The sequence below is a fragment of the Crinia signifera genome, chromosome 3 (assembly GCF_055691185.1).
Source record: "Crinia signifera chromosome 3, ASM5569118v1, whole genome shotgun sequence".
In the NCBI taxonomy this organism is placed as follows: domain Eukaryota; kingdom Metazoa; phylum Chordata; class Amphibia; order Anura; family Myobatrachidae; genus Crinia; species Crinia signifera.
In genome coordinates, this window is record NC_139219.1 from 223,265,768 (window position 1) to 223,286,340 (window position 20,573).

Consider the following 20,573-nt stretch of genomic DNA (forward strand, 5'->3'; position numbering starts at 1 on the left):
ACCAATTTGGCAGTTTGAACCAATTTCTCATAATATTGGAAGTGTTGCAATTGCTGCAGCATGTACATAAGTATAACCTAAAACAATATCTCGAAACTGCTTTTACTAGACAAAACATAAACCCAGACAGGTTTATTGGACCTTTAAACAATTAAAACACTGTAGAGGCTTTATTACTGTTTACTGACAAATGGAGGATTTCACTTTCATATACAAATCTCAACTCGGACACCATTTTCTTGCTGTTAAGGATTTTATTTTTTCTACTTGTACAGCTATTGTTTACAATGCAATAATTCCGTTTTATAAACAGCCCAAACCCTGTCTCCCGGCAGTTTATTATTAACACAAGCAGGACAAAGCATCATGAAATCAACAGAAGGAGAACAAAATGAAAAGAAATAAAAAAAATGATTGACCTTTCCCTAAAGATTAGTGACTAGCTTTAGGCTGTACCTTTAAAAAGGAATTGGGATCAAACATTCATTAACCCCTTCACTGCCAGTGGGACTGACAACATGTTGCTGGACCCCCCTGGCACCAATAAGGTTAAAAAGGCACCAAAGACAAAATTTACATATTTACAAACATACATTTTGAACCAAAAAAAAAAAAAAATGTTACATAATCCTTCGACAGGGTGTCAGAGTTTAACATACTGTAAACTTTCACTTCCAGAAAACAAATAAAACATAAAAAATACAAATAGACTGTTGCGTTTAGACAAAATATCTTTTCACGTACACTGGTGCAATACTTTAAAATATGTTATAAGTGCTCTATCACAATAAAACAAATCTCAGATTGAATTCTGCCCGCAGATACAATCTAAACTTTTGCTGTATTTCAGAATTTAATAGCGCTTCGTTTTTTTGTAAATCTTTTTTTGTTTTTAATCTTTATAATATAGGTATATTTATTTATAATATATGTGTATATATATATATATATATATATATATATATATATATATATATATATATACTCTGCCATAAATTCCATTTACTTTGGTTACAACTATAACAAAGTTAAAGCCCTCTCTTAAAAAGCATACACAATAATTCTTTGTTCTATATTTTCTCTCCTTACATAGAGTGCATATTTTGCATACCATAAAATTAAATACTTTTGTATATTTTTTTTCAAGGGTGCAAGAAAGTTTGCGACTAGAAAAATATTAGATTTTGGTGCCTCCAAGTGCTGGTATAATATTGCAGCCATAGCAAAAAGGCACCTTCTGGGGTCACATCAGCCTAATGTACTGTACAAGGCAAGGCTACCACTGGCCGCATGACACCAGAAAGCCTTATTGCTGTAATTAGAAGCGACTAAGGCGGGGCAAGTGCTAAACTCTGCCTGGACAGAATGCAGCAGTTTATCGTCTCCCATTTAAAGAATGGGAGTCAGTTAATTCTGCCATGACAGTCTCATATTAGACCACAGCTTGGTGCATTGCTAGGCCTTTTAGCAGCCAAGAGATTTACATTGACTCAAGTTTCCCTTACCTCAGACTACATATAACATCTAGCACCTGGCACAATAACTATGAAGAAAGTGCATTCAGTCCCGTGTTGTATATACACGGCAGGACACTCTCCCCTCTAAGCAGGGATGCTCTTCCTGGGATAGTCATTAACAATTAGTGCTTTTATCTTCGTAATTGTATTTTATTTGGAAAATATATTCTCAAGGTGCCAAATACATACCACCATTTAAAACCACCATATGAACAGACAGGGACTATGGGTGCAAAATCTGCTTTTAGACAAGGTGCTTCATTGAAGTGCTTCATTGTATTGCATCCATAGAATTCCATGTCTTGCCCAAACATGTTGGTGTGATCTGTTACCATTGCCGTTTAGGGGGAGTCACGTCTAACACCACTTCCCAACAGGCTGTACCTGGTTTCCTTTTCAGTCACTAAAACATGGCTGATGGTAATAACCAGTCTACTGAGTTACACACCATTAGCCACCAACAGAGAAAATTCAACTTCTACTAAAAAGGTGGTCTGTTGGGTATCTTGGCAAATATTAACAAAGAAAAATGGTCTACTCCCAAAAATGCCTCACAGCAGACTTAGGAAACTGTGGGTCTCTAATTGTCATTTAAAAAAAAAAAAATTTCAGCAAATTGCCTGGCAAGGCATACCAAGACCTTGACTACTGTACAACAGTTGGATATCTACAAGTTGCTAACTTCTGCTGTTATAGCAAGGCTGCCTTGTTGAACCCCTCGCACTATATATAAATTGCATTTTGACCAATATATGGCTCTGCATGGGAGCGCCAGTGCACTGGGTCTGCACAGCAGGGTGTAACAGGCTTTGCATGTCCAATCACTCTTAGTTCAGTATTTACTCCTCAACACTCTGATTCTCTTGGGCTAAGAATTACAACGCTGAAATAATAAAGAGCGCATGGTCACTACACCACACACAGATATAGAAAAAAATATGTATGTATATGTGTATTTAATCTATTTACAATGAAGGGCGCACATTTCACATGACCAGGACAAAAATAAAATAAAAAAAGCTAAACCCGTTTTATTTCACCCATCTGCACTAACAGGTCAAATTAGAGGCACTCCAGAATCGGTGGACAGGGCCCGGCTCAGCAAGACTTGGGGAGCTCTGTAGAGGACACCCGATACTGGACTTTTGTGTTGGTGATTGCTCCGTGTTTCTGACGTAGATGAAGTCTCAACTGGCTCTTGTGGCGGAAATGGAGGTTGCATTTTTCGCACTGTAAGGAATAGAGACGTAGGAATAAATATTGATTTTGAAAATAAATGACAAAGTACAACAGCAATGCCCACGAAAACGGTAAGAATTAAGAAAAGAAAATCACATAGTGCACTTGTATGAAAAGGCTCAATAATGTATAAGCAGGGTGCAAACAATGTTACCTTTGATATTACGGTCTATAGAGCTGATTAAGGGGCACTTTTATATATCAAACAAAATCAAAATATTGGGTGCTAGTCCCTAAAAAAACACAGACACCACCTAACTGTATGTTAGAGGGACAGCAGCAGGTATCAGATAAGTGTTTCTTTCTATAGGGGCTGCTAAAATTTTAAATTGGCCTTTATAATATTGTTACAGACTTTCTGGCAGCCTGGTTCCCTCAGAGGAGGAATGTACAGGACACATGGCTTAATATAGGGGCAAACGTGGCTAAGGGAGATGGGCAGGGGCGTGGCTGCTCAACCGCCATCAAGGTTAAGTCCCTCTCCTGAGGCCATGACTATGATGGCGAGATTCAGTGTGAATGCATCATCTACCACCAGGTCCACCACTTCACTCTGCAAATGAAGTGAGACTTGCCCACTCTTCTGGGCAGCCGGAAGCATCACCTGATTTTGGACAGCCTTCTGGTCATCCCAGGAGAGTAGACAAGTTTGCACTAAAGCTAACAGATCGTGTTAGCCAGTTACGCCAAATTTTCTGGTAAAGACATTCAAAGGTTCCCCCACGTCATTTAATGACGGCACATGTGCCACCAGGTTTCAGACATGACGTAATGTGATCTAGTTTACAGTAGCTCCTTGTACTTTCCATACACACAACCATCATTTTTATTTCCATTATCTTGTGTATTCAGTGTCCTTCAGTCCTCTTACATTAAAGAATTTAGAGCAAACCATATTTACCTTCTGTTTCTTTTCATATCATTTAATTTGTTAATGTCATGATTCCTCTAAGTATATCGCTTTATAAAAAACAGACACTTCTAACTGGCTGAGGTCTGATTAATGTTATATTGCCATCTGCTTATCACAATAAACTCTATTCAGTATATGAAAGCCAGTTGACCTACATGATAAGGTTTCTCTCCGGTGTGAATACGAAGATGGCTCTTGAGCGTCTGCAAGTGCCTGAATCTAGTTCCACAGATCTCACATGGGTACGGTTTCTCTCCCGTATGAATCAGCACGTGAGCACGGAGATGAGCAACCTAGGAACACAAGACATATTACATGAATTTGTGCATTACGACATGAAAATTCGAAAATAAATGTGGTCGACTCGAGTTGCATTGCCAGTTTGACTATGCCCAAAAATGCATGTAAGAAGGAACACATTTGTAATAGATACTTTCGGAACACTTATTATTATGAACATGTCGTTATTATTAATAACAACATGTTTATAATAACAATAACAATAGTAAAGTGACATTGTATATATGCAAGAGGATATTACTCAGGAAAATACAAAATATATTTTATAGGTCATGTGACATTGAGCATTTGACATATAGGTAGTTGTACAGTACAACTTGTACTAGCTGGTTTTCTTATAGTATAGTATAATCTGTAAAAACACTATATGACTGTATAAAGTCCATGATTTGGACAAGCAGTAAAACTGACGTTAACCACAACCACCATAACCAGAATTCTGTTCCTGAGACTTATGTCAAATCTTAAATAATAATCTGAATAAATGTTGGCATAATAAGCATCCCCTTCTCTACCCTCAGCCAGTGTTCACATGCACCTCCCTAGTCCCCTGAATACGCCCATGTTATATTTGTATGTTCAAATGTACTGACAGTTTGACCCTGCTGACTACTGTGGCATTTTATAAATGAACGATTATGAAAGTTTCATTACGTAGAATTGTGGTTTTCTAGATCTATACTTTGCTCTCCAGGTAGGAAGTGCAGAGCAGCAGACAACAATAGGAAGTGTCTGGCAATACTCATAAGAAAGGGTCACTATAAAGTTTAGGGTCACCATCAAAAAATTGCTATGTGCTCCACAAATGTCTAGATTGGTGCCAATCACCAGTATAGGATATATTAGCCTCAGTGTCTTGTTGCACATCTTTATCCAACTAACCCTACATTGTAAAAGAAGGCCTAGAGGTTTGATAGAGGCGATACTGCCGTCAAAGAAAGTAACTAATTCACTGAGAAATAAATGTAACCATACAAATCAGCTACATAAAACTATGAACAAAAATAAGTGTGGTAACAAATTACCTGTACAAATCGGGCGCCACAAGTTTCGCACTTGTACGGCTTTTCTCCAGAGTGAATTCTTGTGTGGGTCTTTAGGTTTGCAGGTCTGTTAAACTGTGCACCGCAAATACTGCAGCGATATGGTTTTTCACCTAAATACCAAAAACAAAAAAAATTTGGACTTGAAGAGTGAATATAAAAAAAAAAAAAAAAAAAAAAAACACACACATTAGATAGATAGATATATATATATATATATATATATATATATATATATATATATATATATATATATATATATATATATATATATATATATATATATATATATATATATATATATATATATGAGGGGGTACAAGGCAGCACTCACTCGGATTTTCTTGGAAAGAAGCACTCACAGGCAGGGAGTGATGGTCAACGTTTCGGATTTTAATCCGTTTTCAAGGTCTTGAAAACGGATTAAAATCCGAAACGTTGACCATCACTCCCTGTCTGTGAGTGCTTCTTTCCAAGGAAATCCGAGTGAGTGCTGCCTTGTACCCCCTCCTGCATCTACCCTTCAGCAGCACCCCGGTCTGTGATACCCTCACTGTGAATGCTGGAGTGCCGGTTTCCAAAAATCCACATATATATATATATATATATATATATATATATATATAAATACAACTGTTGATAAAAAAACCTATTTTTTTTATAAAACAATTCAGAATTCAGCATACAGTATCAGACACAGTGATTTTCAATCCGTTTCATAAAAACATGGGAACAGACCCAACGCGTTTCGTCACCGAAGAGACTTCATCAGGGGTACTGGTTCCAACACCTTTAATTCGCATGGGTACACTGGAGTGAATTCCATAGTGGTGCAATTTGACATCATACAACACACAATTTAGGTGCAATTTGACATCATACAGTACAACACTGACGTTAGTTCTACAAAAAATTTTTCTCATGTGACGTCATTTGAACGTTGAGGTGCCAATAAAGGTCCAATCCCATGCCGTGCGAATTAAAGGTGTTGGAACCAGTACCCCTGATGAAGTCACTTCGGTGACGAAACGCTTTGGGTCTGTTCCCATGTTTTTATGAAACAGTTTGAAAATCACTGTGTCTGATATGCTGAATTCTGAATTGTTTTAATAAAAAAATAGTTTTTTATCAACAGTTGTATTTATATAAAAACAATTGTCCATTGAGGTGAAAGTAGCGCACTTTACATTTTTCCTACCATTTCTATCCCACTCTATCCTCCGCTAACAGGGAGGTTTTGTAAAGTGCAGCTGACCAATAGAGCACAAACAACAGTCTGTTCTTTCCGAACACACACACATACACACATACATACATACATACATACATACATACATACATACATACATACACACACACACACTGACTGTTCTGTTTAATTCGGTATATTAAGGCTTCAATGGGTGCAAAATTCTAATTGTATAGAATACTGTATTACATAGTATGGCCAATCTCTCAAGCGCTGCAGATAATTGGTCATACCCCAATCATGTAACTAAAAAAGTCAATCTGACCAATACTTAAAGCTATCAAGAACATACCAGTGTGAACGGTCTTGTGGCTGGCAAGGTTTCCCTTGTAGCGGAATGAGGCTTGGCAGCGGTCGCATTTATAGGGCTTGTCACTGTGCATCTGCAGAGTGTGCCTTTTTAAGGAACCTTCCTCAGAGAAACGGGAGTCACATTCATTGCAAAAGAATGTGCCATTTTCTGTGAAGAAAATACAAAATAATTTCAAGATTCTAAATATATGGGATTACATTTGCATTTTATGATGGGAGAGGGATTGTCTATATATGCAGTTCCCATGTACTAAACAAAACTGTATCAATGAATCAGACACCAAATTATATTAATATCATGCATTACAAAGCATGGAAAAAGAAGACTACAGTGTGTGTCAGTGGTTCTCAAACTCGGTCCTCAGGACCCCACACAGTTCACGTTTTCCAGGTCACCCGAGAGGTGCACTCATTAATCACTGACACATTTTAAAAGATCCACAGGTGTAACTAATTAATCACTTGATTCTGTGAGGAGACCTGCAAAATATGCACTGTGTGGGGTCCTGAGGACCGACTTTGAGAACCTGTGGACTATGTTAATCCATATTGGCTAATTTAACAAATTATAGTGGTATATGCAGGTCTCTCTCTAAAACCTAATTAATTACAAAGGCAACTAAAATCTAGTTAGATTAGATCACGGTCATCACTTTGATGGATATATTTATTTATTTATAAATCGATTCAGGAACTCTGGGTCTAGGGGTGCAGCTATAAAAAAAAAAAAAAAGGATAGATAGATAAAGTTGCAGTCAATGAGCTCCAAACTGACATGTTCCAGCATGTTTGAAAAAGGACAGGAGCTGATTGGGTCTCCTATTAAAGTTAAGTTAAATGTTGTAATGGAGACTATTGTATAGGCGGGTTCCTCTATCCGCTCCAGCTGTCTGGACCTGTGTGATGTTATAGCCATAACCGGAAGTGCATCACCGGATGCTGGGACAGTGTTGGCAGCGTAGAAATATTTTGCACTTTACATTTTGTTTGGGTGTCCTAAGGAAGGGGTACCAGAACCTGAAACATTTACTATAACACACAGACTGTTTCACCATTTATGCAGTGTCTGAGTGCCACCTAGTTCCCTATACTATAGAGTGAAGAAGGTGAGATAGATAGATAGATAAGATTAGATATAAAGAGAGAGAGAGATTGAAGGGGCACTCACCAGATTGAAGGCATAAACAAAGAGCAACTGATTTCTCACATATCAGCAGCAGAGATTTGTGAATTTCGGTCCAATTGGACCATCATCAGGCTATACAGAAGCACAGTTATACATCCATACAATTAGAGATCATGGAGCAACCAACACGTCACTTATCTCTCTGCTGCTGATATGTGAGAATAAAAGTTGGTCTTTGTTTATGCTTTCAAACTGATGACTGCTCCTTCAATCTCAGTATACATTAGATTGCCGTTTTAGTGTCTGCCTGAGAGAGTCTGCCTGCTTGTGAGTGCGGTCATGCTCATATATGTGTGTGTTTCTAGAATAGCTACAAACACACACATATATACACACAATGAAAATTAAATTGGCACATAACATTTGAAACCTGACAATTACGCTTTCATAATGTACACTAAACTATACATTGTGTTTGCTTTACTCTCTTACATTTTACCTCTAGCTGGTGATGAATAATGATGTTGAGTGGGTTTATAGAAGAATACCAGCAGAGGACAGACATATAAAAAAAAACCTATGTAGTCATTTACAGAGGTTTTATTTATATATTTTTTAAACAAAAGTCAATTGTGCTTACACCTGAAAAAGCCGGAAGCTCATTAGCAAATGAATATAAAAAGGCCGACATACCACAGCTTGAGTCGGAATATTCCGACTGGGTTTCAGCAATCTCTTCTCCAAAGTTAGACCCAGGGGTGTGAGGACAGATTTCAGGAGGGGATTGTGATGAAAACATGTTGAACTTGGGTGTGTGGATATAGAGAGGTGAATGTCCTTCACTGCCCAGAGGTGACCCTTCCATACTCCTGTGAAAATAAAGAATACAATATCTATGTGTTATGCGGAAAACTACATGTACAAAACAGTCATAATACCTACATAAAGTAAATGAGGGTCTAGCAAATGATGTAAAAACACATACATAATGAAATGCAACTTTTACTTTATAGCCAATGCCAAAATCAAGCTAAGCAGTCTTTTACAGACTGTTACTGTCATTACCTGTTTACAATGTTGTTCAGCTTGCTAGCCTGGGGTGCTGACGAGTCATCAATGCTCTCAGTAAGCTTAGCTGAGGCTTGACTGTCCATACTTTCAGACTTGACCGGTTGTTGACATGATGACTGTGAAGTGTAGAACTGTGGAGACAAGTTGCCCATTTCACTTTGGTTAGCGCAACCTTCTTTTTCTCTCTGGTTAAGGGAATTAAGCAACTTATACTTTTTCCAGTTGCAAGCCTTTGGGTCTGTAGAGGGCTTGGACATAGGGGAACCAGATCCCTGTGAGATGCGTGCATTTTTACTGCTGCTGGACTCTGTAGGAGAGTTAGGTTGGCAGTCAGACTTCTGTGGACTCTGAGGGCTTACAAGACCCTTGCGGTTGACAGGAGAATTTGCAGGTTTAAAGTGCTGAGTAATTTCATCCTCAGAGGATGTTCGCTCCTCCTCTTTCCCTTTGTCACAATTGTAGAATGGGCTGCTTCTAACAGAGGGACCAGCAGACCGGGAGCCAGCAAGCACATTATAGTGAGAGTCACTACGTGGATCTTCCAATGCAGCTTCCTTTGGTGAATAGATGTTGCTGTGGCACATGTTAACAGATATATCTGTCACAACTTTCCTGTAATCTCCTAACACAGTCCTTGAATTTTCTCCAGGCAGCACACTTTCCTTAGGATATCTATTGGCTCTTTGGATGTCAGCCATCTGAACATCTCTAATTTCATCCTCTGGGAACAGGAATCCATGCACTGGAATGTGGCTGTACAGTGGGTACGAGGATTGTGAACCATTGTACAGGTTGGGAATATAGGATCTTCCATCGCAGATGGCTGTGTTCCGAAGCGGTACAGTATTTTCTGACATCTCACAGTTTCTGTAGGCCATAACATCTGGAGCTAACATTGCTCGACTTTGTAGAAAATCCTCCCCTTTAGAGGGCTTCACGGAACTCACAAGATCTTCACTGTGAAAAACAGAAAAAGCCATTGAATGATTTCATTGTAATATCTTGAGTGAAACATTTGCAAAATACTTTTGCTCTAATTATTATAGAACAGCATTAAAAAAAAAACTAAATTTAAAATGAAAAACTACCTGGTCTTGAGGAACCTCTGACAGGTGTCCACAACATGTTCCATCTGTAGGTAAAGTGCAGTGCTCATTACTGCCATAATGTTGCTGTCTCTCAAGCTAAGCCGAGATGTGTACATGAATTCCAGTAGGACCCGGAACCCCTCAGCACTGATTTCTGGATCCAAGTTGATAATGTTCATATTGCATTTCATCTGGTCAGTGAAGATAGTGTAGAATAATCCACTGCAAGAAGATAAGAAAAATTATGACTCTCCCATTAATCACAGAGGGCTGTGTTCAATGCGGGCGGCGGTTTAAACCCCGCGCCATCCGCTCACCATATTCTACGTTCCAGGAGAATCCTCGCTGTCCGAGGATGGCAAGGATTCCCCCAAACAGCGAGGCTTGCAGCTAATGCAGGTAGCCCGCTGCATTTAGCCGCAAGAATGACTGTTTTAGCAGCCACACACACCGTTTCCCCGTCGCTGCAAAAACCTAGCCACATGGAAACGGTGTGTGCAGGGGATCAGATGAATACTGACCCTGAGAGCTGTGACAGCGAACAGTCGGCACTGCTCGCTGTCACAGCTCACAAAAATGTTTTTAATACACACAGAGCCTGACGTATGCTTTAAAATGTAAGTTTCTTTTCTCCATTAACAATAGACATAGATTTGCAAAAGATTCCTGAATAAATAGCTTTAGACACTTGCATGCCCTCTATAAAACATGCAGCAGCTCCCTAGATCACAAACGCTAGTTTAATAGCTACCAAGGTAAATAATGAATTAGATTCCAACAATTGCTCCCTTACCTGCAGGCCATGAGGACCGTCTTATGAGCTCGGAAGTGCTCCCTGTTCACAACGATGATCACATCTGTGAGAATGTCCCTACTTCGAAGTCGGTTAAGGTTCAATAGGACATCACTAGCATGTCTAGTGAACTGGATGCAGCTGTCAGTTGCAGATGTCATTGTTGCCCCTATCACTGATGTAAAAACAAAGACATAACTTTACAAATGATTCATGAATTTCATCAAGTATTAAGATTAGTGAACTAAACAGAAGACAGTGCAGGAGACAAGTGTTAGACTCTTGAATGATAAATCAAACAAGTTTCAACTTCCGCATTTAGCAGTTTGTGTTAATGTGGATTAGTGAATCTTCACCACATATGATAATGGACTGGTCATGTAGATGTGATCTCATGTGCTCACTAAAATAGATTCAAATATATGTCAGACCACTTACCCAAAATCACAATTTATAATCCAAATTCCTCTTTGAATCCTGAAAAACAAAACACAATGGAAGAAAATATTAATTATGATTTAGAATGACAATAACTATAATGATACAATATTACAATGGTGGTATGATCTTCATCAGGTTTAAAAAGCCTCGGACTAAAGCTGTTATGGGACTACAAGTCCCAGGAGTAGACTTGTACCGCAACAGGAGGAAAGTCACAAGTTGCATACCCCTGATTTATATAAACAATATCATCTTATTCATTTAAAATGGCAAATGATATATAGTTAGCTACAGTATTGATGTTAAATAGTTAACCTATTTTGTGCTAGATGAGTAAGCTAGAAAGTAATAAGCAATTGTGACTCATTAGTCTTCCTGTTCTTTGGAAGTCTGAAACTATGCATTTCCCTTATTGTGTGGTTTGTTGCATTTTTCTAGCACATTCACATGCATCCCAATAATACCAATGGGGAAGAAAAAATACCTGGCAGGTACACAATGCTACTCTGATTGCATTCTAAAAGGTGCCCACACATTGATAGATTGTACAATCCAATGGGTGGGATGTACTAAAATGACCGGCGGGTGCACGCATCAGATCATGATTATGCCCACACATGGAAAGTTTTTGAACGATTGGTCGTTCCGATCGGTCAAAAACAGCCATATCGTTTAAAAAAAATCTTACCGTGTGCAGCAGCTTAAAACTGGACAACATGATAAAACTGCAAAGCTGGAAACATTATCAAAATAGATTTTTGTATCTACAGTATATAAATAGTAGACAGTATTGCAATGGATGAGCAAAACAGATGCCTTTCAGAGACAGATGACATGTTTACCATACACATGCATTATATCATTCTCAAAATAGGATAGTGGCAGTTTGGGCCAGTTGACAATTCAGGCATTGGCTCGTCATCGGGTTAAATCACATATTCATTCCTTGTAATTGTATTCAAAGAGTTAAACATGTCCTGCAGTGAAACATGTAATCACAGGAATGGCCTATACTAGAAGACCATGTCTGAAAGTTCTTCACCTGTCTTGGCAACTCTCTGCAATGACATCACAGCAGCCAATGTGAATCTGTCAACATGAGTGGGGAACATAACACATTCTGTACAGCTACAGAACAGGGAGAAAACAACACTTGTATAGCCAGGTGTTTCATTGGCCAGAGCTTCCAAAATAAAGTATTTCCCCTGTTACTCTTTACTATACCTGACATTCCAGCATGGGTCATCTAATGTTCCTTCTAATGTAATGTACTTGTAATGTTCTAATGTAATATTCTGCACCCAGTAAAACATTCTTTAAACTCAGGTGACCACTCTGTCACATGGTACAATTAACAATCTGGTCTCACTTTATCGGGCTTACTTATTGGTAGGCCATTGTACAGTATAACAGAACTAAAAAAAAAAAAATCAAATCTTTTCCATGGAAATATAAATACACATATGCAATTAGTTTTCTGCTGTACAGATGTATAAGCAGTCTCTCCTTAATTTAAGTCTGTACAACTTTGTCTGGACCATCCACAGCGAGCTGGGCAGCCAGTTTCTAAAAACTGCAAGATGTAGGCATAAGAAGGTAGAGTCATTTACCTTACACATAGGATGCTGAGGGCAGACTCCTGAATGCATGGATCTGACTGGTAGAACATTAACTGCCATGCATCCCATGTTGTCATTAAACACAACCTGCCCACAGATGCTGTACATTAACACTGTTTTCAACAGAGGAAAAAAGGGGTGGATATTCCAGCCATATCATTCTGGGAAATATTTGACTCAGACTAGGATTACTTAACCCAATGAACTCCTCTACAATTAACTTTCCTGGAAAGTGCATTCAGGACAGGCAGTTACAGTATGTATCCTGTTCTAGATTTCCTTTACAAAAAGCAATTATCAGAAGTTTGTGTGTGTGTGTGTGTGTGTGTGTGTGTGTGTGTGTGTGTGTGTGTGTGTGTGTGTGTGTGTGTGTGTGTGTGTGTGTGTGTGTGTGTGTAGGGGGGGGGGATACCATCTATTGTCAAAAAAGCAGTAGGATCCATCTCAAAGGGCACAGTTGTGAAAAAATGTAAAATATCAGATTGCAAATAATGGCTAATGCAGACATGTCCAACCTGCGGCCCTCCAGATGTTGTGAAACTACACATCCCAGCATGCCTTGCCATAGTATTGCTATTAGGGAATGCTAAAATTATTGCAAGGCATGCTGGGATGTGTAGCTTCACAACAGCTGGAGGGCTGCAGGTTGGACAATCCTGGAATGGTTCTGATGTTTTAAGAATATTATATTATAGAACACACACACACACACACACACATAATATTCTATATTTAATATGCTATATACCCATCTCACATCACAGGGGTGTGACCAGTGCTCCTGGCACACTGGATTTTCCCTCATTCCCCTTCTTCATGAAGAAGTACCTTTAATGGCAGGTCCAACCCCCACCCCCCTAAACACACAGCTGAAACGCTATCAGGTGTGCAATCTGACAGGCCATGAACACAATTGATGCACAACTTTGCAAAAGAAAAAAAAACTGTAATAACTAATCCCAGCTGATTTCAGTACAAGGCCAAATAGTACATATTGCCCTCTTCCACAATGTATCAATAAATTATTTTCTGTCTAGCTCTAGGCACAGTATTGATTCTATGACATCTCTCGAGCTTCAAAACAAAAAAAAAATAGGTGGCAATCTTTCTAATAGGAAATGTTTTTGGCTGGATGTGTCACATAATTCAAAGAGATGCATTTGATGTTGGTTTCGTTATGAGAGTGGAATAAGTCCCTGTTCTCGCCAATATCTGAGACATACATTCTGAGCTAACAGGACTCTAGAAAGTACTAAAATCATCTGGTCCCGCTAGTATTTCATTGGTAGATCAGTCAGGGAAAAACAAACCCACATTACAGTCATGTGTTTGGCAGCAGTAGCAATACAAGTAAATCCGGCTTGTTAAAGAAGAACTTTTTCCAATATAAAGTGCGTCACTGCTCATACCGTCAATTAAATCGTTCACTGGAAAACCGTTGCGTAATATAAAACAGGGCAAGGCAATGTGTGCCACTCCAGCTGCTATGGGACTACACATGCTAGCAAGACCTGCTGCAGGTTTAGAATGCACTAACATTCTGGGATGTGTAGTTCACTGCAAAGGGAGAGCCACACATTGCCTATCCCTGATGTAAAATATGATACCCTTTACAACAACAAAAATCTAATCTATTCCCCATAAAACGATAAAGAAAAAAATAAAGAGGGGCAATTCTCCCAGTTTGCTTTCCAGTTGAGAATCACTTTCAAGTCAAATGGATTAATAATTTAAAAACACACAAGTCGCCTGGGATTTGTGACTGGCAGTGAGATGTGCCTGCAATGTTACTCATTGCTTATTTAACCAACAACTTGTAACAGTATCAGAGAAGTGCAAGTTCTAAGTGTTACCACATGAAGTGACACTTCACAAGGATAGTAGTTAGCTGGTTAATCCTGTTGCCAAGGTGAGAACCATCAGACTACAGAAAGGAAAGCATACATATAATCACCAAAAAGGGCTTTGTAAATGAGTGTAAACAAATAAGCAGCAGAATTCTGTTGATATGTACAGTACTTCACCTACACTAAATGTAGCCATAGCCCCCATTCGTTTCCAGTGAGTGGCAATACACAGTAGGAAAGCTTTCAAGCTACAGTAGTTTACATTCTTGTACGGAAAAGGGCCAACACCAAGCAGTTTTAACATAGATGTGCGTAGAAATTCTTTTAAAAATGTGCTTTTATTTCATAGAGGCCTATTTATCATTGGATCACATATGCAATACGATGTGGGCAGCTTTTACCGCCCAGAATCGCATTGCAATATGCAATATTTTTGGTTGAATCTATCATCCTGTAGAGGCAGGGCCCAGGGCCCCCCGAAAGGAACCCGTCCTTGCGCTTTGCTTCACCGGGTGCCAGGGGTTGGTGCATGCACGGTTATTGCTGACCCCTGGCCAACCCCGCTGACCACACTGCCCTGAAGTTGATACATTGGGCAGCATTGCATCCCCCATAGTAACCTATGAGTGGAGTGGCTGTGAGCAGGATCAGAGATTCCTGCTGCTGTCCCTCCTACATACATCCAGGGGATACTCAAAAATAGAAAAGGGGTGTTTTTCATGAAATTATACTGTGTCAATGTTCCAAAAAAAAAAAAAAGTTTTCAAAGCTCAAAAAAGAGATAAAATTGTAAGAGATCAACCAATCAGCTTCTGCCTTTCATACGCTAAGCTGTGATTAAAAAACTTACAATTATGAGCTGATTTGCTGGTATATGATCTCTCACAATTTTACAAACATTGACAAATACCCACCACAGGCTGCAGTAATTAGATTATTATTGGGCAGCAAAAAATATTTCAAATATTTAAGGAATTTAACAAAAAAAAAAAAAGCAAAGAAAAAAAAAAAGCAATCAATCAACTCTGATGCTATCTAACAAGAGACATTAATATTCTGATCTGGTCTATAAGAAAGACACAGAAACAAAATGCAGTGTGTCCTGTACCCCAATGAATGCACTGGAAGTAGTATAAATGATCACAATTAGAATGTCATTTATAAAGAAATATGAAAAAAAACAAAACATAATTGGCTAATTACACAGTCATTCTTGAAATAGATGTGTGCATTCTTGTGCAGTACTGCAGCAGCAGCAGCCACACGATTTAGTCCGTGACATAACTTGTGTAGACACTGGAGGGCAGTAGTAGATTTCCTTTTCAGAATCTGACATGTTTTCAGAATGGCTCCCAAAAAAAAAAAAAAAATGTTTTTGGATAAACACACACACACACATTTGTTCTGATGTTTTGCCTTTTCTCGCTTAAAAAAAAGCCAGCTTCTTGTGTAACTTTGAATCCTGAATCAATATGTGATTTCTTTTCCCTCCCCCCACCAAGTCACCCTGGCTCCAGAAGCTTGGCCATGAAATAACAGTGTTCAAGTATATGGCTTCTAGCCTTGGCAGGGGCCAGCCTTGGAATGCATTAGTTAGGAGCTGCACAGAAAGACACCTCCTTTGTAACTTAACCCGAACAGTCTCCCTGACAGAGCCAACTAACCTCCCAAGGATGACACCAGCATCCAGCCAAGAAGGAGATTTCTATTATGGGGACATGAAACCTGTACTTCACACTTTCTGGTGGCTTGTGCCACCCAGCCTGCTGGTACACTGTACAACAGAAATGAAAGGACATGGGGCACACCAAGTCCTATATTAGTGATACTTCCAGTAACTGGCAGATATCTCTTTATAAGCCTGCCAAGTACCACGTTCCATGCAGTGGTCAATAGAGTTTAAATAGTAACACCAAATACTATGGTACACAGCTTAATAAAGCACAGCTGGCACTATAATAATTAACTTTGTACAACAGTAAAACAAACTCTGCGAACATAGTCAATGGGGAAGTCAAATATATTATGGCGGAGGAGCCAGGTTGTAAATAGGAGACAAGACAGTAAATCGCCTGATTGATGGAGTGTTTTCTGTTTTGTGTTTTTGCTACACAGCTGAAACATGAGCATAGGGCAAAAATCCATTCGTGCCTTACAGCCAGTGCAGAGGAATGTGAAACCTCCAGTTAACCTCTCTCAAGCCACAGGGGGATAGAGTTTGTGTTTTAACTCCTTCTCTACATTAGATGGGTTACATCATTTGGGATTAAAACTCCGATTAGGATGTGTGCGCAATTGCGATCTGAGGCTTGTTGATTTCCCACCACAGTGTACGCAAAAACAAGCAGAGAGGCTCTAAATTTAGCGAGTCACTTGGGAATCGGAATAGACACTGCCAAAATAGTACTGGCCACCAGAGGGCGCCGAAGCATCGCATACATCGCGCAGACATATGTTATTTACCATTATTTGGACAATGTTCCGCTGAAGGTTGGAGTCTCAGACATGACTGATTATTGGCATATGTAATCCAAACTAATGTGATCGTTTCTATACAAGCCTTCCTATACTTGGTAATGAGCAGATTACTGACAGCGCAGAGGCTCCGCTTACTCCTATTTACCATTGTCTGTCACTATCGCCGGAGTACGGGGAAGCGCTCCTGCCGGGAGCAAAGCTCTGTACACACCGGACTGATGTGCGATACCAATGTGTCATGCTGTGACGCCTCAATCGTGCGGGGCTAATAAGACATGACAAATCTATTCTGTAATCGTGCATCAGTAACATTTCCACACTTAATTTGGGATACAAAACAACACTTGTAACAATACGATGGCCATCTACTGACCACTACGCAACTATGTACTAACAGGACATTCACAAAATATGGCTACAGCTCAGCATTTGTATGAAACCCCGTTATGTGATCTATAGGGGAGTGTGCCGCTATATAAGGGGCGCTGTTATATTTAGGGATCGTATGTCCTGTAAGGGGGCTCAGGTGTAGGAGGAACACCCTGCTCCCCACACATAGCAGGCGGATTTGGGAAGCGTGGAAAATACGCCTGACACTCAGTGGGTATCAGCAGGAGAGATGGAGCATATGTGGGTGCTGCCCAGCCAGGGAGAACCCCCTGTTCCCAGCATAGACACATCTCCAGGAATAGCGTGTGGACCGGGGCCAGCACAACTTCACTCTGCGATGCTGATTTACGAGGCTGCTGCGTGTGCCAAGTTCCTGCATAGTAAACACAGAGCACATAGGGGGGCGCACTGCGAGCGCAGATGCGCATTTCTCCAGCTCCTGTGCCCCCTGTAACAGCCATACCCCCTCTGTGCGCCTACAGCCGGTGCCAGCGTCTAGACACCCATAGCGAGCACAGCCTCCCCTGCAGCGCTGTCACCCTGCACTAACCCGTATTAGGGCCATTAGGAGGAACACTGCGGGGACCCGGGACAAGAAATCCCCCCCCTATGACCATAGTGCCCGGGCACATACAGAGGGGACACTGGCAGCCTGCGCACCCACTGCAAGGCTACAGCCCAGAGAAATGCCAATGCCCAGCCCCAAACGCTGGAAGCAGGCCCTCTACACCACCCAGAGCCCGGAGAGCGGGTGCACAGCTCTGGCTACTACCGTTTTACAATATAATACATTTTTAGAATATATATATATATATATATATATATATATATATATATATATATATATATATATATATATATATATATTCACACACGCAGCAAGTGGTGTCTAGTCAGATAGCCCCCGAGATTACCCCATGTAAAGAGTACAGGTGCAGCCATACATGTGCCAGCCTATACTCTACATGCACAGCAGCCACACAGCGCCCGCATACTGCTAATACCCAGAGCACGCTGCTGTCAGTGATCGATCGCACACACGGGCACATCACTCTGCCACTCGCATTTACCCTCCGAGCAAATGAAGAGAAGCCAGACACAGAGGCTGACATACACACACACACACTAGACTGGCAGTGTCAGAAACACACAGGGGCAGAAGCTGGCACACACAATAAACACACAGGGGCATAGAGTGGCAGAGGCTGGCAGATAGTGAGTGAGGAGCGGGCAGTCACTGCTACACTCAGCCACAGCACAGACAGATGCATGACACTGCTCAGCGTCCACAGACAGTCTATCACCCCCTGCCACCCAGCTGTCCCCTATGTACAGCACTGGCACCCAGCAATCCCCTATGTACAGCACTGGCACCCAGCAATCCCCTATGTACAGTAGGCACCAAGCTATCACATCACATAAATATATATATATATATATACACAGTAAAACAAGATAAGCCGAATCTATATGAGACAGTCCTGTCCAATCCATGGCAGGGAACAGATAACGCTATCTAATGTTCTAATCAATCTTCCACTACAAACACATCATAAGCTCCTAGAAAACATCTACAAAGTATAAAAACACAGCGGAGCAGCAGCGCTGGTAATAGCGCAATAGGCGCAGAGCGCCGCCGGGAGCCGCTGCCCCAGCTACTGGCAAGTGATAGGAAAAAAAAAAAAAAAAAGAATTACAGAGAAAAGCGAATGATCACCTGGTCGGGCTTTCCTAGAAAATCCTTGCATCACCACTTCTAAGAACCCCCAGTTCTAAGAATCAACAGGGCTCAATTCTCGGAATTTGAGCTTCTGATCTTACCATTATATGCAGGCAGGGGAGGACGGAGAGCCAGCCAGCCAGCCCCTTTCCCCTTTCTCCTGCCCATCGTTCTCGCCCAGAGGGTGCCAGTGGCCATCCAAAGCCACTGTCCTGCCAGCGGAAAATGCCCCATACAGGAATACCTCTTTCCGAAGGGTACGCTCCAGGTAAGCGGCATTTGGGGACCCTGGAGCCTCCTGCAGGACTTGGTATCGCCCGGCTGAGGGGTCACGTGGTGCGCCTTCGGCAGTGACGTAGGCTTTCAACTTGAAAGGACAGCCCAGAAATTCTGAGAACTAATTTGCTATTCTGTGACATAAGAGAGGGTCCGGCGCCCGCGCTGCGCTGTGTGTATGTGTTGCACATAATCATCCACTTATTACCCAGAACAGAGGGGAACACTGCAAATTGCACACAAATAAAAGGCTCCTTCCCTACATACTCCGCATCAGATGCAGCTTTCCTATAGGCAGCCATGCTCTAGGCAGGGTGGCATTGCCAGCTCTGTGCCCACCACAGGCTGCTCTTTGCCATATCAGGGGCTGGAGGACTATCCAGCTGGATCCCTCATTCTGCAAGCTGGCTACCTGGACCTGAACACTGCATTATTACTGTCATCTCCTGGGCAGCTGGCCTACCATTGCCTTCATTACTGAACTCTACCAGCGGACTGTATTGCTATTCTTCATTTATCCCATGGACTATAAGTGTGGTATGGTATATGCTGTAATGGTAATATAGAGCACATTGCTATCACTGCATGTCATTGTTGCTGGTGTGAATGGTAATGTCTTTCTGTGGGATTACTTTCAGTTGTATACATGTTCTGTGTGTGCAGCATTTTTCTGGCATTTCTACTTCTGACCTTTAGATCACAAGGAGATCGCTGCCCCTAAAAAAAGAGGACACTCAGGATTTGTCATACTGTGTATTGTGTGCTGCTATATACATGACTGTTAACAAATAAATAAGATATAAACTAACATGTCGATACACAGGACAGGTCTATTTGGGTGCATGGGTGGGGCTTCTCTGTCTACAGGAAATAGACGCCTATTGCTGTTTAGCATTTACAGACTGTCTGTACTGTATGATCTATTCTCCTGGTAGAGAGGGTTAAATAGACAGAACATCACAGAGAGAGTGATGGACCTGAGAAAGAAGTCAGAATCACTCTTACATCTGTAGCCGGAAACAGGATTATAGCCTAACTAATCAGATTGCCCATGGTTTTATGTTGCAGCCTGTGTCTAGAAGATGACAGCATTTTAAAAAAAGTGACACTATGGGTTTAACTCATCCAGTTCCTGATTATGATTCTCATTT

The 20,573-nt window shown here is 40.7% G+C and overlaps 1 protein-coding gene and 1 long non-coding RNA gene across 9 annotated transcripts in view; one reads left to right on the top strand and one right to left on the bottom strand.

Annotated features, from left to right (window-relative positions):
- Nucleotides 1-244: 244 nt before the first annotated feature.
- BCL6 (BCL6 transcription repressor) lies at nucleotides 245-19,391 on the bottom strand. Of its 6 annotated transcripts, none has more exons than XM_083177524.1 (10): nucleotides 19,248-19,391; nucleotides 11,090-11,128; nucleotides 10,652-10,826; nucleotides 9,859-10,080; nucleotides 8,765-9,727; nucleotides 8,393-8,568; nucleotides 6,554-6,721; nucleotides 4,995-5,125; nucleotides 3,825-3,962; nucleotides 245-2,747 (listed from the first exon to the last, which is right to left on the bottom strand). In XM_083177524.1, the coding sequence occupies exons 3-10, from the start codon at nucleotides 10,810-10,812 to the stop codon at nucleotides 2,616-2,618; spliced, it is 2,091 nt and encodes a 696-aa protein (XP_083033650.1). In that variant the 5' UTR covers nucleotides 10,813-10,826; nucleotides 11,090-11,128; nucleotides 19,248-19,391; the 3' UTR covers nucleotides 245-2,615. The 6 variants fall into 6 exon arrangements, with proteins under 6 accessions (XP_083033650.1, XP_083033647.1, XP_083033649.1 ...); XM_083177521.1 differs by lacking the exon at nucleotides 19,248-19,391 and adding an exon at nucleotides 19,144-19,210; XM_083177523.1 differs by lacking the exon at nucleotides 19,248-19,391 and adding an exon at nucleotides 17,182-18,202.
- LOC146064252 (uncharacterized) overlaps nucleotides 19,312-20,573 on the top strand; it is a 35,779-nt gene continuing 34,517 nt past the window's right edge. The window contains exon 1 of one of the 3 annotated variants that reach the window (XR_014471772.1): nucleotides 19,312-19,979. This is a non-coding gene — a long non-coding RNA (uncharacterized LOC146064252). The remainder of the gene's footprint in view (nucleotides 19,980-20,573) is intronic. The other 2 variants (XR_014471773.1, XR_014471774.1) reach the window with 2 other exon arrangements.

What these genes read in the sequence shown, in the direction of transcription:
- BCL6 (XM_083177524.1), bottom strand. Translation starts at nt 10,812, where the DNA reads ATGACATCTGCAACTGACAGCTGCATCCAGTTCACTAGACATGCTAGT. An exon ending in ATATTCCGACTCAAGCTGTG is followed by an intron (nt 6,722 to 8,392) that starts GTATGTCGGCCT and finishes TTTTCTTCACAG; the next exon opens with AAAATGGCACATTCTTTTGC. An exon ending in CCGGAGAGAAACCTTATCAT is followed by an intron (nt 2,748 to 3,824) that starts GTAGGTCAACTG and finishes TATTCCTTACAG; the next exon opens with TGCGAAAAATGCAACCTCCA.